Consider the following 18,482-nt stretch of genomic DNA (forward strand, 5'->3'; position numbering starts at 1 on the left):
TTCCCCTGTGGTCAGAGCTGATCATGTGAACAGATCTCCTTCTGCAACCCTGAGTAAACACCTTCTCATTGACTAGTGACTCAAATATTAGTGCAAATGTAGAAGATTCTAGATGAGCAGAGTAAGGGTGAATTCTTTAAGGTAAGGGAGCAGGTAAATTCTGAAATAAGTGTGAGTTTAACATTTCTGTATATCATTTGGATAAAGGTCTTGTTAGATTCCAATACTGCTTGAGACTTCTGGAGAATCTCTGTAGATTTTTTGAAAAGCATTTTATTTTAATTTCTTATTTCAAGCAGCATTCTGGGTACCTGACTTCTTGGGGGTGGGGAGAAAGAGAGGAAATATACAAAGCTCGGTTTCATCACAGTCTCTAATTTTAGGACTGAGTTTAAAGAGGGAAACAGACATGTAAACTGATCAATAATATGTCCAAAAATGAACTGATTCTCCACTGGTCCACCAGTTTCCTTTCAGTTTTTCCTTTATCACTGGCACCACCAACGACTTGAGGTTGTTCAACTCCACATGTAGGAGCCATCCTTGAATCTCTCCTTTCCCTCACCCGAATCATTAATCCATCAACAAATCCTAGTTGGCTAATATCCCAAATCTGTGCACATTTCACCTCCTCTGTTATCCTAGTCAGGCCAACCATCAAACAATCATCACGACTTCCCTAGTTCAGAAGCCTAAGATGCCTTGCAGCTTCCTTACAAAACATTCTGCACACAGAACCCAGTGACCTGTTTTAAAACCTTAGGTAAGTCCCTTAACCTCCCTATATCTGTTTCCTCAACTGTAAAAAAGGGATTATAATAGTACCCACCCTCTGACTGTAAAGCGGATTAGATGAGATAATGAATAAACACTTAGACTTTGGTTTACAGTACATGCTAAATGAATGTTTCTATCTTGAGCCAATCTCCCTCTTAAGTCAGTCTCCTTGATCCAGCCTCAATTTTCTTCATCCTTTTCCTCCAACACATCACAATTCCTTTGTCTGGAACGTTTTCTCCCGGCTTTTCAAAGTGGTGGTTCCTATCATCATTTAAATCTCTGCTTAAATTCCTCAGTAGGCCTACATCACATCAACCTGTTTATTTCCTCTTGAGCATTCAACACAATTTGAAAGTCGTGTATATGCTTGTTCATGTGCTTTCTGCCTCAGTTCCCTTTCACGCAAAACCTCACCAGACCTGGAGAGATTTTTTGCGCCAAGGGGAGTCGGCCGCGCCAAAGGGAGTCAGCCTCCCCAAGGTGAGTCGGCCTCCCCAAGGCGGCGGAAGTCTCGCTCCCCCAAGGATCCGCGCCGGAAAAGAGAGGCAGGCGCGGTGCAGCCTGGGAATCGTAGTCAAAGCTGCCTAGAGGGGACGCGGCTGGGAAACGGAAATTCTACGCAACGTTCACAGGACCGTCACCTGGGTATGAGCACCAAGAGGGAAAAGCCAACACTTACCCAGATCTGGGATCCCACGCTGGAGCTCCAAACACAAGAGCGGGAGAGCAGCAAGGAGGAAGACGCCAACAACGCCACGAGAAGCCATAGTGGAGGGCGCCCCGCTTCCGGGCGGAAGGCCCGCCCCTTCCGGTTTCTCCTCCCTTGGAAGGTGGAGTGCAGAAGCCCTGCCTAAGGGAGGAATTTGGGGAGATAGCTAGACTCCAAAGTCAGGTCGTTGGTCGGACTGAGAGAAGACCAGGTTTTTGAACTAATAATCTGTAGCCTTAGAACAAATACAGATCACCTCCTCACGTCACGTGATGTCCAGGGGAGACGGCCTTGCTGGCGCCCGTCTAACCAAGTTCTATGAAAGCAAAACGTGGGGTCCAGTGAGGCTGGCTGCACCTGCGCCTTTGGCCGTGGGACCCTGGAGACTGAGGAAGAGCTCAAGAGTAAAATGAGGGGCTTCCCTGGGGGCACAGTGGTTGAGAATCCGCCCGCCAAAGCAGGTTACAGGCAAATGCCCTGGTCCGGGAGGATCCCACATGCCACGGAGCAACTAAGCCCCTGCACCACAACTACTGAGCCTGCGCTCTAGAGCCCGCGAGCCATAACTACTGAGCCCATGTGCCACAACTACTGAGGCCCGCGAGCCTAGAGCCCATGCTCTGCAACAAGAGAAGCCACCACAATGAGAAGCCCATGCACCGCACCAAAGAGTGGTCCCCGCTCGCTGCAACTAGAGAAAGCCCGTGTGCAGCAACAAAGACCCAACGCAGCCAAAAGAAAAAAAGTAAAATGAACCTGAAGAGAAAGGGTACTGGGTGTTGACGCTGTTGGGGGCAGCCTGCCCCTGGGCCTTGTGTCCGTAGTGGGTGATTGTGGGCTTTTGGGTCAGACAACTGAGCACCACTCTCTGCTGAAGCACCTTCTTTATCACCGTAACGATCCCTGGCCCCTTTCATGGTCTCTAGTACCCGAGGGAAGATGACTCAGAAGTGGGGCCTGGCACCGAATCCTGGAGACCCACTACCCCTTGCTCCGCTTCTCATCAGTTTTGCCAGCAGGTGTTACTGTTAATGACTTAACTCAGCCTCACAGTTCTATTACCTCATTGCCATCCCATGATACACCTCTGGTGCTTCTGCCAACCTGCAACGCAATTAAGCTACAGAGATCGTCACAATTTGCAAGCTTTCTTGCTTGAAAATTCATTTTCTGACCTAGCCATCAATTTTCTCACCCTTCAATTTACTTCAGCTAACATTTATTGAGCCCCACAATTTGGTACAGAAGGACTCATGGAGACTCAAATGTGTGGAAGTTACTGAATTTGTCCTCAAGAAGCTCAGAAAGTCAGTTTAGTGGGAAAGAGCCCTGTAAACAGATATATACAGTGCCTGAGTGTTGTGATTAGGATGTGCACAGGGGTCTGTGGAACCCTATTCCCAGCGAGGGCTTGAATGCTTTCCTGAAGGAAACCATGCCCAAATTGTGCTGTAAAGTTTAGGAATTGGGGAAGGGGGCAAAAGGAAGAATGGGATTGCAAATTTAGGAAACTGTGAATGCAGAGGAACAAGCAGCAGTTTAAAATATTGCAGTTCCAAGTTTGAGTGGAGGTGCATTAGTTTGGAGCTAGGACCAGAGAGGGCTTGGCTTTGTGTGTAGGCTAAGAACTTTATCCTGGATGTGAAGTTGCAAGATATGAGCGCACAATCTCAAAATCAGTGGAGGTGAAGTAATACAAATTCTAACATGACATACCAATTAAATAATTAACTATATTGACTCATTCAGAGGTTCTCGTCTACATGAAGACAGGAAAGAAAGGAAGTTCTTCACCTCTTAAACGTCTTCATTTTGGTATGATTTCCTCCTTTAGGTATTTTTCTTCCTCTTTCTATATTCCTAGTATAATCTGTTGACACCAATGAATCTCTGTCAGGACAATAAAGTGGCGGCTCCCGCGTACTCCAGATCTGCATGGGGTCTTACACATTTCCCAAACTTTGTTGATTGTGAAGTCTCTTCACTGCATTTATCTACTCTTACTCCCTCCCCAAACCACCAAAATAACCTATTCATCTAAAACCAAGTTTCTCACTGATTTAAGGGAGAACACTGTTGTGACATAATCTCTGTAGTGACTCAGGGGAAGTCAAGGGTGATTTTTATAGGGTTTTTGGAGTCTAGGTTGGAGTAGTTTAAGCTCGCCTTTTCGATGTGGGGACCTTACTGGGATTGGACATAGTACATGGTATAATAGTTTAGGGCTGCTGGACACAGCAAGATGAGGGACTTGAAGTCAGATGTGCCCCCTTTTTGATAAGAAAGGGCATTTGCAAAAAAAAAAAAGAAAGGGCATTTGCCCAGTTGAGTGATCAGTTCAACTTCTCAGTGCCTGAGAGGGAAGCTTTTTATCCAGATTAGCAACCTGTTGTTCAGATGAATGGATTTTCAGGAAGCTTCTAAAGCTAACAATGAAATTATGTACTGATTTACAGCCTGTCCTTGTTGGCAAGAATTTCCTGGAACAAACAGTAAAGTTATGTTGATTTAAGGTCATAGTTTTCAGTGATCATAATTAAGCCATAGGTTATAGATGGCTCAGTTCTCACAATAAAATCTTATGAATACCTTGAATACTGTATAAGAGGAAGGGACTTTTAAATCTTGATAGTTTATATTAAATCATTTTCTATTAACATTCTTCAGACACAAATTTCACATTTTTTTAAATTTAAGAAGTGATGCTACTTGTTTTCTTTATGTATAAAGAAATAGGATTGTCAACACATTTTTAATTTACTTTTGGCTGCACTGGGTCTTCATTGCTGCACATGGGTTTTCTCTAGTTACGACGAATGGGGGCTACTCTTCGTTGTGGTGCAGGGGCGCCTCATTGCGGTGGCTTCTCTTGTTGCAGAGCACAGGCTCTACGTGCACGGGCTTCAGTAGTTGTGGCACGCGGGCTCAGTAGTTGTGGCTCGCGGGCTTAGTTGCTCCGTGGCATGTGGGATCTTCCTGGACCAGGGATCAAACCCATGTCCCCTACACTGGCAGGTGGATTCTTAACCACTGTGCCACCAGGGAAGTCCCACATTTTAAACATATTTATTTATTTATTTGGTTGTGCAGGTCAGTTTCAGCAGGTGGGCTCCTTTAGTTGCGGCTCCAGGGCTCCTTAGTTGAGGCACATGGGCTCCTTAGTTGTGGCATGCGAACACAATTGTGGCATGCATGTGGAATCTAGTTCCCTGACCAGGGATCGAACCTGAGCCCCCTGCGTTGGGAGCGCAGAGTCCTACCCACTGTGCCACCAGGGAAGTCCCGACACATTTTTAAATTACATATAATCATATTTGGTTGTGGGGGGACAAATGTTAATTAAAATGTAGCCTAAATTGTATGTATTAAGTGTATCCAAACTGCTTTTGTGACCTAACATTTGGAATTTTTGCATTAAAAAAATCAACTAGTAAAGTTTTCCTATATCTTATTATGAAAATTTTCAGACAAAAAAGTTGAAAAAAATTTACAGTAACTATCCATATACCCACCACATTTTATTATATATATTGTCACATATCTAGCAATCTATCCATTCATCAATCTGTCTTTTTTTTTTTTTTAATCTGTCTTATTTTGATGCATTTCATAGTTGGAGACTTTAGTACACTTCCCCCAAAATACTTCAGTGTCATATCATTAACTATTATGTGCATATGCATACGTCATATGATATGTATATTTCAGCATGTATGTCATTAACTACAGTGAAATGCACACATCTTAACCTTACCATTCCTTGAGTTCCAATATAAGCATTGTTAAAAGATAAACTGAAACATGTTAAGATTTTTAAGAGTTTATTTGAGCAAACATTGATTTGAATCAGGCAGCATCCAATATAGCAGATAGAAAGGAGCTCTGAGGAGCTGGAGCTGTATAATGAAAGACACTTCTAGCCAGAAGGGAGCAGGGACAAGGAAGTTATTCCAGGCAAAAAAGTGGGTTGGTTATTGCAAGTTTACTTTCCTTTAGGGGATGGCAGGGGTCCAACAAACAGATTACCTAACTAGTGCTGATCAAGCGATTCCATTTCTGGGAGAGCCCAAACTAATTAAGTTAATTCTGCATTTGCTGGTGTGGGGTTTAGCATAAGCAACTCCATTTTAGGCCTCTTGTCTTGTTTCTTAACAGCATATACTACAGCAAGATAAAAGATTTTGTCCAGAAAGTAACCACTGTTTTGATTTTTTTTCCACCATAGATTAGTTTTGCCTCGTCTAGGACTTCTATAAATGGAATTATACAAAATGTGCTGTTTGGATTAGGCTTTGTACACACATCATAATTTTTAAAATCTTTTTATTTTGAGATAATAATTATAGGTTCACAGAGGGTTATAAGAAATAATACAGAGAGATCACATGCATTCTTTACTCAGTTTCCCCCATTGGCAAATCCATGCATAACGATAGTACAATATCATAAACAGGAGATTTATGTTGACACAATCTACCAACATTATTCAGGTTTTACCGGTTTTACATACACTCATTTGTGGATGTGTATTTAGTTGGATGCAATATTATCACCTGTGCTGATTCATGTGACCACCACCAGTCAAGATACAGAACAGTTCCTTCAGAAGAGTCTCTTGCACTACCCTTTTATAGCCACAGTCACTTCATTTTCTATCCTTCACTAAACCCTGGGCAACAACTAATCTGTTCTCCATCTCTTTAAGTTTGTCATTTCAAGAATATTATGTAAGTGGAATCATACAGCATTCATTAACTACAATGACATGCACATATCTTAACTGTACCATTCCTTGACTTCCAATATAAGCATTGTTAAAAGACAAACTGAGGCATATTAAAGCTTTTAATATTGGCCTTTGAGATAGCTTTTCCTTTTTTTTTTTTTTTTTCCACACCGTGTGGCTTGCAGGATCTTAGTTCCCCGACCAGGGATTGAACCCAGGCTCTGGCGGTGAAAGCGCCGAGTCCTAGCCACTGGACCACTAGGAAGTCCCCGAGATAGGCTTTTTTACTCAGTATAATCCCCTTGAGATCCATACAAGTTGTTATGTGTATTCGTTTTTATCGCTGGGTAGTATTCCTTGATATGAATGTACCATAGTTTGACTAACCACTCACCTTTAGAGGACATCTTGATTGTTTCCAGGTTTGGCTATTATGAATAAAGCTGCTACAACCATTTGTTTACAAGTTCTTATATAAACTTAAGTTTTGATCCACAAAAGGATCAAATTGATCCATAAGTAACAACTTCCTGGGAAAACAAAGACCAACACTTTTTAAATTCAGACATTCAATATCACAATGTCAACCATTAAATTAAAAAATTACTAGGCATAACAAGAAGCAGGAGAAGGTGACACATAAGCAGAAGAAAATCAATGGAAACAGACTCATAAATGACACAGATGATGAATTAGGAGACATAACTTTAAAGTAGGCCAACAAGGAAAAATGGTTACATCAGAGTGGTTAAATTATGGATGATTTTTAAAAACTTCTAAATATATATATAAAGAAAAGTTTTAAATATTAGCATATTATGTATCTCTAGGTACTATAATGTTGTTTAGCATATTTTAAAATGTCATATATTCTTTTCTAATTTAATGTTAATGTTAGATTGTTCCCAGTTAATTTGTGTAGCTCTAGTTTATTTTCATTTCCACATAATATTCCAGTATAAGAACATGAATATCTATTTTTCTGATGATGGACATTTATTTCCAAGAAAAGAGAAGTGATAAAGACCAAATTTAGGATACTGATTACCTCTTAGGGGAGGAAGAGAGGAAAGAGGATGGGACAGGGATAGATATCTGGAGCTATACAGTGTGGTAAGACTTCATCTCTTAAGCCGAAAGGTGTGGATGTTCATTATTCTTTTTTTCCCTTTTTAAAAAATTTAGATATAGTTGATGCACAATATTATATGTTATAGGTATACAACATGGTGATTCACAATTTTTAAAGGTTATACTCCATCTGCAAATAGCAGAATTTCATTATTTTTTATGACCAAGTAGTAGTATTACATTGTGTGTGTGTATATGTGTGTGTGTATATATCTCATCTTCTTTATTATCCATTCATCTGTTGATGGATTCTTAGGTGGTTGCTTCTATATCTTGCCAGTTGTAAATAATGCTGCTATGAACATTGGGGTGCATGTGCATGTATCTTTTTGAATTAGTGTTTTTGTTTTTTTTCAGATATATACCCAGGAGTGGAATTGCTGGGTCATATGATAGTTCTGTTTTTAGTTTTTTGAGAAACCTCCATATTTTTTTTCCACAGTGGCTGCACCAATTTTCATTCTCACCAACAATATAAGAGGGTTCCCTTTTCTCCACATCCTTGCCAACATTTGTTATTTGTGGTCTTTTTGATGGTAGCCATTCTGACAGGTGTGAGGTGATATCTCATTGTGGTTTTAATTTGCATTTCTCTGATGATTAAAGACATTGAGCATCTTGTCATATGCCTGTTGGACATCTGTGCGTCTTCTTTGGAAAAATGTCTATTCAGGTCTTCTGTCCATTTTTTAATCGATTTTTTTAAATGTTGAGTTGTCAGAGTTTTGTATATTTTGGATATTAACACCTTATCAGTCATATTATTAACAAATATCTTCTCCCATTCAGTAGGTTGTCTTTTCATTTTGTCAGTGTTTCCGTTGCTGTACAAAACCTTTTAAGTCTAATTAGGTCCCATTTGTTTATTTTTGCTTTTGTTTCCCTTGCTTTAGGAGACAGATCCTAAAAAATATTGTTATAATTTATGTCAAGGCGTGTTCTGAATATGTTTTCTTCTAGAATTTTTATGGTTTCCCATCTGTCAGTTAAGTCTTTAAAACATTTTGAGTTTATTTTTGTATATGATGTGAGAAAGTAGTCTAGCTTGATTCTTTTGCATGTAGATGTCCAGTTTTCCCTACACCATTTATTAAAGAGGCTGTCTTTTCCCCATTGTATATTCTTGCCTCCTTTTTTGTAGACTAATTGACTATGTAAGTATGGGTTCATTTTTGGGCTCTCTGTTCTGTTCCATTGATCCATGGGTCTGTTTTTGTGGCAGTACCATACTGTTTTGATACTTGTAGCTTATTAGTATAGTTTGAAACCAAAGAGTGTGATACCTCCCACTTTGTTTTTCTTTCTCAAGATTGTTTTGGCTGTCCGGGATCTTTTGTGTTTCCATAAAAATTTTAGAATTATGTGTTCTAGTTCTGTTAAAAATGCCATTGGCATTTTGATAGGGACTGCATTGAATTTGTAAATTGCCTTGGCTAGTATGGTCATTTTAACAAGATTAATTCTTCCAATCCATGAGCACAATATATCTTTCATTTGGTCTTCAATTTCTTTCATCAATGTCTTATTGTTTTCCAAAGTACAGGTGTTTTACCTCCTTAGTTAGATTTATTCCTAGGTATTATATTCTTTTTTTTTTTTTTTTTTTTTTTTGGGTATTTTTTTTTTTTTTTTTTTTGCGGTATGCGGGCCTCTCACTGCCGTGGCCTCCCCCGCCGTGGAGCACAGGCTCTGGACGCGCAGGCCCAGCGGCCATGGCCCACAGGCCCAGCCGCTCCACGGCATGCGGGATCCTCCCGGATCAGGGCACGAACCCGTGTCCCCCGCACTGGCAGGTGGACCCCCAACCATTGCGCCACCAGGGAAGCCCTATATTCTTTTCGATGCAACTGTAAGTGGGGTTGTTTTCTTAATGTCTCCAACAGTTCATTGTTAGTGTATAGAAACACTTTGTATCCTGCAGCTTTACTGAGCTCATTTATTAGTTCTAATAGATTTTAGGTGGCATATTTAGAATTTTCAAAATATATTATCATCTGCAAACAGTGACAGTTTTACTTCTTTCTTTCCAATTTGGATTGCTTTTACTTCTTCTTGTCTGATTTCTAAATTACTGGTTCACTTTCCTTACTGGTAATTAGTCTGCTCATATTTTGTAATTCTTACTGATTCAGTTTTGGGAGAGTGCACATTTCTAGGAATCTGTCCATTTCTTCTGGGTTGTCCATTTTATTGGCATATAATAGGTTGTAGTAACCTCTATGATCCTTTGTATTTCTATGGTGTCAATTGTAACTTCTCCTTTTTCTTTTCTGATTTTATTGATTTGGGCCCTGTCTTCTTATTTTCTTGATGAGTCTGGGTAAAAGTTTATCAATTTTTTTTATCTTTTCAAGAACCAGCTCTTAGTTTCATTGATCTTTTCTAATGATTTTAGGTCTCTATTTAATTTATTTCTGCTCTGATCTTTATTATTTCTTTCCTTCTACTAACTTTGGGTTTTGTTTGTTCATATTTTTCTAGTTCCTTTAGGTATTGCTATAAAATTCCCTCTTAGAGCTGATTTTGCTGCAGCCCATAGATTTTGGATCATTGTGTTTCTATTTTCACTTGCCTCTAGGTATTTTTTAAATTTCCTCTTTGATTTTTTCAGTGACCCATTGGTTGTTTAGTAGCATATTGTTTATCCTCCATGTATTTGTTCTTTTTTGCATTTTTTTTTCGTATAGTTGATTTCTAGTCTTATAGTGTTGTGGTAGGAGAAGATGTTTGATATGATTTCAGTCTTCTTAAATTTATTGAGACTTGTTTAATCTGTTGCTTAAGCCAGTGTTTCCCTGTTGAGTTTCTGTCTGGATGATCTGTCCAGATATATCTGATAAGGGGTTAATATCCAAAATATACAAAGAACTCCAACAACTCAACATCAAAAATCAAACAACCTGATTTGAAAATGGGCAGAGGATCTGAATAGACATTCTCCAAAGAAGAGATACAGATGGCCAACAGATACATGAAAAGATGCTCAATATCACTAATCATCAGGGTGATGTAAATCAAAACCACAATGAAATATCACCTCACACCTGTCAGAATGGCTATTATCAAAAAGACAATAAATAACAAGTGTTGGCGAGGATGTGGAGAAAAGGGAACCATCGTGAACTGTTGACGGAAATGTAAAGTGGTGAAGCCACTATGGAAAACAGTGTGATGTTTTCTCAAAGAATTAAAAATAGGACAACCCGGGCTTCCCTGGTGGCGCAGTGGTTGAGTCCGCCTGCTGATGCAGGGGACATGGGTTTGTGCCCCGGTCCAGGAAGATCCCACATGCCGTGGAGCAGCTGGGCCTGTGAGCCATGGCCGCTGAGCCTGCACGTCCAGAGCCTGTGCTCCACAACGGGAGAGGCCACAACAGTGAGGCCCGCATACCACAAAAAAAAAATAAATTAAATAAAATAAAAAAATAGGACAACCCTATGATCCATCAATTCCACTTCTGCGTATTTTTCCAAAGAAAACAAAAACACTAATTTGAAAAGATATATGCACCCCTAAGTTCATTGCAGCCTTATTCACAATAACCAAGATAAGGAAGCAACCTAAGTGCTCATGGACAGATGAATGGATTAAAAAAATATATACAATGGAATATTACCCAGCCATAAAAAAGAATGAAATCTTGCCATTTGCAATAACATGGATGGATCTGGAGGGTACTGTGCTATGTGAAATAAGTCAGGCAGAGAAAGACAAATATTGTATGATTTCACTTTTATGTGGAATCTAAAAAACAAAACAAATGAACAAACGAAGCAGAAACAGTCATATACATGGAGAAGAAACGGGTGGCTGCCAGAGTGGGAGGGGATGGGGAGATGAGCGAGATAGGTGAGGGAGATTTAGAGGCATAAACTTCCAGTTACAAAATAAATAAGTCATGGGGATGAAATGTACGGTGTAAAAAAAAAAGTAATTACAGAAATCATAATACATATTTAGATCCAGAATAGGTATATTAATGTTATTTCTAAAGCTTTTTTATGATCTCCCCCACCCATATTCTTTGAAAATACATTGGTAAAAAATTAGAGATCAAAAGGGTGAAAGAGCTAATCAGTGCATGTGTGATTTCTCTCTAGACGTGTCTTCTAAGGTAGTAGCCCATTTTCCAACAAAGCAGACTTGCTGTTTCCCTTGGAAAGATTCCTTCCTCTTGTTGTAAAATTTGCTTTTTGTTAATCTCACATTCAGTCATAATTATTGTTGTCTGTCTTTTCAGTGTTTATTCGTTGCCTCAATATTAAACAATGAAACTGCAATTTAGTAATCTTTATTTAATTCCTTTTCTCATATTATATTTATCCTTCTTATAAATGACTGAAATTATTTTCATATATGTGTCATGAGAAATACATTTCATTGAGCAACCTAGATGTGCAAGCTTCTTTATGTATTACTATTTCCTGTACAGACTTCGCAGATCGTCTGTAAACAATCTATAAAAGTACTTCTATAAAAGTACCATTTCCACCTTCCTTCTAACATAATAGCTCTTGACCTGTAACCTTAAAATAACAGAGTTGTAATATCAGTGAGTTACTTATGAGACATGAATACATTTCCTATAAATTACACTTTAGGAAAAAATGCAGAGGGAGGGACTTCCCTGGTGGCTCAGTGGCTAAGAATCCGCCTGCCAATGCAGGGGACACGGGTTTGAGTCCTGGTCTGGGAAGATCCCACATGCCATAGAGCAACTAAGCCTGTGCACCACAACTACTGAGCCTGCGCTCTAGAGCCCGCGAGCCGCAACTACTGAAGCCCGCGTGCCTAGACCCTGTGCTCCGCAACAAGAGAAACCACCGCAATAAGAAGCCCACGCACCGCAATGAAGAGTAGCCCCCGCTCGCCGCAACTAGAGAAAAGCCGGCGTGCAGTAACGAAGACCCAATGCAGCCAAAAAATTTTAAAATAAATAAATGAATAAAATATTAAAGGATCTAGAACAGTGTGTGGCATTTGCATCATGTAAATATTTAAAAAAACGCAGAGGGAGACAGGCTACAATTTTTTTTTTTTTTTTTTTTTTTTGCGGTACGCGGGCCTCTCACCGCTGCGGCCTCTCCCGCTGCAGAGCACAGGCTCCGGATGCTCAGGCCCAGCGGCCATGGCCCACGGGCCCAGCCGCTCCACGGCATGTGGGATCCTCCTGGACCGGGGCACCAACCCGGGTCCCCTGCACCGGCAGGCGGACTACCAACCACGATGCCACCAGGGAAGCCCAGAGGCGACAATTTTTTAAATGAAATAAGTGATGTTCAATATTTTCTCCTTCAAAAAATACCATTAAAAAAAATCTTGGATCTTGTATTTTCACCATAGGACAATATCTTTGATGGTTTCTTTCCAGTAATGGTTAAGAGACTAGGCTTCAGAGTCAGGCCTCCAGGATTTGAATCCAGCTCTGCCATTCTCCAGCTGTGTAATCTAATACAAGTTATTAAGTCATTTACTCTCTTTGAGCCTTAGTCTATTTACAAAATGGGGGTAATGATAGTATTTATTTCTTGGGTTGAGGAGGGGTAACAGAAAGCTCTTAGCATCGTGCCTAATAAAGTTCTTAAGGACAGTGCTTAGTTCAATCTATACTAATCGTTGGCTTATTATTTTGACAAATATTTCAGTGTCTTTGTGGAAATCATCTAAATTTGTATAGTGTTCAAAGAAAAATTTAATGATGGAATTATTAAAATGTGAAATAATCCCTTGGGGCTCTGCTGTCCCTCACAAATCATGCTAGTTTATAATGACGTCATAAGACTGCACACTTGAATGATAACTTAGTCGATTTTCATTCTCAGCATTTAATATCCTGAAACTACCTCTTATTAACTACATTGACTAAATTTTTACTTTAGCTGATATTTCTTTGCTTGAAGAAGAGAAAGTTTAGATACAGTCTGAAGTCTTCAAGTGTTGGGGATATGGCTACCCGTTCCCCTTCCAACCTAAGTCAGAAGTTCAAAGAGGAAAAACATTTACATGAATGTAAAATATTATAGTCCCAAATAATACCTTATGAACCTTTGGTTTCAACGTATTGCATGGGATTCTGTATTTAATGAAAATGTTGATGAAAAGTTCTTTCCTCTGTTAAAACTAGCAGAGACGTAGACCTCCTTTCATCTTCTTTATGTTTGCTTTATGGCATCATTGTTCTTCCGTATCTCCTGATTCAAGACTTGTCATCTTTGACTCATACCCTGTCAATTTCACTTCCTTATGTCTGTCCAATCTGTTTCTTCCTGCCTGTTCTCAATACTGCCACCTATTACCTTTGCCTCCTACACTGCCAGTTTCACCATTTCCAATCCATTTCATCTATTTCCAGGGAAAGATGCCCTGAGAAATCTCCAGAGACTCCTTATTGCCTCTGGAGTAATGTCTAAACACCTTACCCTGGCTACTAGCAAGGCTTTCCAGGACTCCACCCACCTCCCATTATCCCCTTTAAGTTGTCGACAGTTCAGCTGGTTGGCACTGCTCCGCTTACTTCCTCCAGTTACTGCTAGCTCATTTCCTCCACTGTAAGCTATTCTTGTTTGACAAGCCTGTCTCCTTTTTGTCAGCCTTCCTACTTCGTGCGAAGAAACTGACTCTCAGAGGGATTAAGTGACTATGACAGCACCTGTGGGGGGATATGAAACCAAGTTTCTCTGACTCAGACTCTTTACTCCTAGATACTTGTGCATATTTCTTAAGAACAAGGATATTCTCTTATTTAGCCACAGTACAATTCTCAAACTCAGGAAACTTAACATTGATGTAGTATCATTATATGTTATACAGGCCATACTCAAATTTCACCAATCATCCTTTATAGGAAGATTTCCCCATGCAGAATCCCATTCAGGATCAAACCTTGCCTTTCATTCTCATAATTCTTCAATCTTCTTTAACCTGGAATAGTTCCTTAGCCTTGTTTTTTTTTTTTTAAGTTTTTAAAAATTTATTTATTTATTCTTGGCTGTGTTGGGTCTTCGTTGCTGCGTGCGGGGTTTCTCTAGTTGCCGCGAGCAGGGGCTACTCTTTGTTGTAGTGCGCAGGCTTCTCACTGTGGTGGCTTCTCTTGTTGCGGAGCACTGGCTCTAGGCGTGCAGGCTTCAGTAGTTGTGGCTTGCGGGCTCTAGAGCTCAGGCTCAGTAGTTGTGGCGCACGGGCTTAGCTGCTCCACAGTACATGGGATCTTCCTGGGCCAGGGCTCGAACCCGTGTCCCCTGAATTGGCAGGCGGATTCTTAACCACTGCACCACCAGGGAAGTTGAAGCCTTGTTTTCTTTTCAAGGCATTGACAGCTTTTAAGGAGTACAGGCCAGTTATTTGAAAATTTCCCTCAATGTGGCTTTTTCTGAGTGTTACCTCACGAACAGACTCAGGTTATGGATTTTTAGCAGGAATATTACGTAAGTGAAGTTGTATACTTCTTACTGCATCGCATCACCAGGCACACGATGACAGCTGTCTCATTCCCAGCAATATTCACCTTTGACCACGTGGATAAGGTGGTGTGTGGCCCACTGTAAAGCCACCATTTCCCCCTTTGTGATCAATAAGCAATCTGTGGGGACATAGTCTGACTGTAAACAACCTTTTCCTCATCAAACTTTCACCCAGTGGTTTTAACATTCACTGATGTTTAATGACAGTGATCACTATGATAGTTGTAAAGTGATTTTTCTAACTCTTGTTTAGTCTACATTTATTACATGGCAGCCTAGTGGAAGGAGGATCTTTCCCTTTTTCCCTTCTATTACTTTTTAATCAGGAAAACAAAACAAACAAAAAACCTAAAGAAATAACTGGATACCATTCTAACTGGCATATGGTTGGTCCCCCTTCCCCTTCAGCGAGCTGGGCCTAGCTTCTGAGACCCGGACCTTTACTCCTTTGCCTCCAGTGCTCACAGCCTTGTGGGTGATGGGCGTCAGCCACACAAACTGACTGACTTACTATTTTGTTGTGCAATTGGTTGCTCCAGATATTCTAAAATGACACCCCAGTCTCTACAGCTTGGGAGGAAAATGCTTTTGTGTCTCCATCTCTACGCTATCTTTATGCTTCATCTGTGGAACACAAAAACATTTGTTCCAAAGCCTCCCAAATTAAATGTGCTGAAAGCCGGGGTGGGGGGTGTTTAAAATGTAGATTGCTGGGGTCCTGCTCCAGAGGGTCCGATTTAGTAGATCTGGGTTAGGGCCCAGGGATCAGGTGGTCTGCGGATCAAACCTTGAGAAACATCACCCTCAAAATGATGGTGGGCAAGTCTCCCTTCCAGGAGAAGTCGGCGCCACTGGCAACTCCCAAAGGGCCCGCTCAGAAAAGGCTGGGGGAACAAAAGGGGGCGTTCATCCTTCCTCGCCCCATCAGCCTTCAGAAACCTACATTCGGCTGATGCCACTCGGGCGCGGGGACCCAGATGCTGGGGTGAAGACGGAAGCGGAGAGTTCCCAGAAGAGAGACCCTCCCTTGGAGCAGGGCGGGCTGGCTCGCGCACAGCCGGACGGAGTGGGGCGACTCCCCCTGCCCCGGTCCGGCCAAGCCGTGTAGCCCCATCGCCAGCCCGCCCCACACGCCGCCGCGCGCCGGCTGAGTGCTTAGTCACCGTGAGGCTGCGCCGGCCCCCGCGCGCCCTCCTCCTTCCCCGGGCCCGCCCACGGGCCGCACCCCCGCGGCGCGCACTTCCGCGTGCATGGCCCTGCCGGCCCGGACTCTGAGCGCGAGCGAGGGGCTCGGCTGGAGGCAGGCGGCGCGCACTTTCTCCGGCTACGCGCCACCTTGGGCCCGGGCTGCCTGCGCCTTCTCCCGCGCCATGGCGTTTAGGCACGGGCCGCAGTCTTCGTGCCCGCCGCCAGCTGGGCGCCCGGGCCGCCGTGGTGGAGAGCCACAAGCTGGGCGGCACTTGCGTGAGTACCCGCTCGCTCCCGGCGCTTCTCTTCATGCCTGGGTTCCTGCAGCGCCGCGTCCCGCCGTCCCGCTTTGTCTCAGCCTCTCTCTGCAGGAACAGCCTGTGCCCTTGCCTAGTGCGACCTCCCCCGACTCCCTGAGGATGGGCCCCCAGCTCTGCGCTGTCCGCTTTCCCACGCGGGTCGGAGTTAGGATCCCAGCGGGGTTTGATGAGACAAGTGTAAAGGGGCTTTTCCGCGGACCCCGAAGCTGAGCCTGCGTCTGTTCCAGCGCAGGTATCATAATAACGCTGGCCGGAGATGGTGAAATCTAACATAACTTTCCTGCATCGTCACTCCTTAAGGCGGAAGGGTTCCATGCTCGATCTCATCACCAGATCCATGGAACATAAAACTGCATCTAGAATAGTTGCAGCTGGTCTGAGTCTCTGTGGGGAGAGGGGAAGGGAGGATGGAGCCCGTGTCACTGAATTAGGATCCCGGTCGTCTCCCTTCAGTTTCAAGGGCAGAATTTACAGCAGCGGTTGTCACTGTTGGCTGCACATTGGAATCACCTGAGGAGTTGAAAAAATTCTGCTGCCTGGGTGCAGCCTCAGCTTTGGGTGATTCTTAATTGCAGCCAAGGTTGAGAATCACCAACTACAGTTGACATTGATGTAGGATTTATCGTTAAAGACTTTACAGACCTTTTGTTTTGTTTTGGAGGGATTTTAAAACTACCTACCCCCAAAAGAGGGTTGTAAATCCTGCGATTCAGGAACTATTGCTTTAAAAAATAAGTTTAGTTCCCAAGTTATTGGTGTGGGCTCTTCTGTCACAAGACTTGGGCGAGGTACTTGCTGTTAGTATTAAAATGTTGTATCCGAGTGTAACCTGGGCTTGGGCATGGAGTTCTCGAAGTTCCTTTGGAGAGGGATGCTTAAATTACACTACACTGGGAACTCCTTAAGGGCAGAAATGGGTTCATATGTTTGCAAACTCTCATCGCCTTAACAAAGAGCTTGCTCAATAACCGTATGTGAATGAAACTCAAAATTAACAGCTGTGAAAGGGCTGTCTCCAGTGTCCCGTGCTCACTTTTTAAGTTCAAAACGGAAGTGGGAACGAGGAAAGGAAAAATCCCTGTTAATTATCAACTTGCACCTTGACACCTTAGTCTAGACAGACTCTTAGGAGAAGTCTGGCTCTGCAGAAAGCAGATGGAGGGGTGCCACTAAGAGGCCCCCCGGGCAACTGGTGACAACACTTGATAACTGCTCATCTTTGTCCCTCTCTACTTTTCTGTTTTCCTCCTTCGCCATGTGTGTTATAATCAGCTTGTGGCAGCCTTCATCGTTGCCTGGTTCCACTGGTATTGATCAAGGAGGGGCTGACCCCATTTTTAGGTTCCTGTTTAGAAACGTGAATGCTTTAAGAGATCAACTACTTCCGAGAGCAAGTAAAGGACAGCTTAGGAGTCGACTGCTTCCTTATGGAGTGCCTGGCCTTGCTTATCTCATTATGCTGCAGCAACTTTTATTTTTTAGTAAGCATTGATCTCTTGGGGTAAATCCCCTATTTAATATTTTTATTTCATTCCATGTGGGCTCTTCTCAAACTGCCTTTTGGTTTTGAATTCAAGGAAGGATGTAGTATGCCTTAGAATATCAGAGAAGAGAAAACCAACTGATAAGACCTGCTTAGATTTGTCTCAGTATTCTAGTTATCTGGGTTATCCACAGATGCATTAATAAACTTCTTAGTGCAGTGATTTCCAAACAGGTGTTAGGGAAAATTGAGGCGTTCTGAAGCACATTTCACTTGTTGCTGTCTTCACTTCTCCTCTAATGTAAGTGCTAAGTATTTGATCGGGGCTGGTTGAGATAAAAGGGTAGATACCAACATTTGTAAGACAAAGGTCCCTTCCCTCAAGGAATTTGCGATAAGGTGGGGGGAAGCAAAATGTAGACAGTCAACCCCAGAGTGAGGGGGTCTATGTTAATTGCTGTTACGGTAGTTGAGAGAAGAGTGTAATTATCACTTCTGCTTGGGCACATTGGATAGTTTTGGGATGGAGATAGTATCTTTGTGAACTTGAACTGGATGAATATCATTTTTTGACAGGGTAGGTCAGGGGCAGAGGCACAGAAGCAAGGTATGTTGTGTAATCAAATTTGACTGGAGGGCTTCCCTGGTGGCACAGTGGTTGAGAGTCCGCCTGCCGATGCAGGGG

General features: G+C 42.2%; 2 protein-coding genes across 3 annotated transcripts in view; one reads left to right on the top strand and one right to left on the bottom strand.

Annotated features, from left to right (window-relative positions):
* UBXN8 (UBX domain protein 8) overlaps window positions 1-1,566 on the bottom strand; it is a 25,978-nt gene extending 24,412 nt beyond the window's left edge. The window contains exon 1 of one of the 2 annotated variants that reach the window (XM_024764966.1): window positions 1,460-1,566. In XM_024764966.1, coding sequence (XP_024620734.1) covers window positions 1,460-1,547 — 88 coding nt within the window. In that variant the 5' untranslated portion in view covers window positions 1,548-1,566. The remainder of the gene's footprint in view (window positions 1-1,459) is intronic. The other variant, XM_024764967.1, reaches the window with a different exon arrangement.
* A 14,471-nt stretch (window positions 1,567-16,037) lies between these two features.
* Window positions 16,038-18,482, top strand: part of GSR (glutathione-disulfide reductase) — a 44,885-nt gene continuing 42,440 nt past the window's right edge. The window contains 2 exon segments of the mRNA XM_024764992.1: window positions 16,038-16,217; window positions 16,219-16,270. Of these exon segments, the coding sequence (XP_024620760.1) occupies window positions 16,057-16,217; window positions 16,219-16,270 (213 nt within the window). The 5' untranslated portion in view covers window positions 16,038-16,056.

This window comes from Neophocaena asiaeorientalis, unplaced genomic scaffold, assembly GCF_003031525.2.
Source record: "Neophocaena asiaeorientalis asiaeorientalis breed wild unplaced genomic scaffold, Neophocaena_asiaeorientalis_V1.1 scaffold14, whole genome shotgun sequence".
Taxonomy (NCBI): Eukaryota; Metazoa; Chordata; class Mammalia; order Artiodactyla; family Phocoenidae; genus Neophocaena; species Neophocaena asiaeorientalis.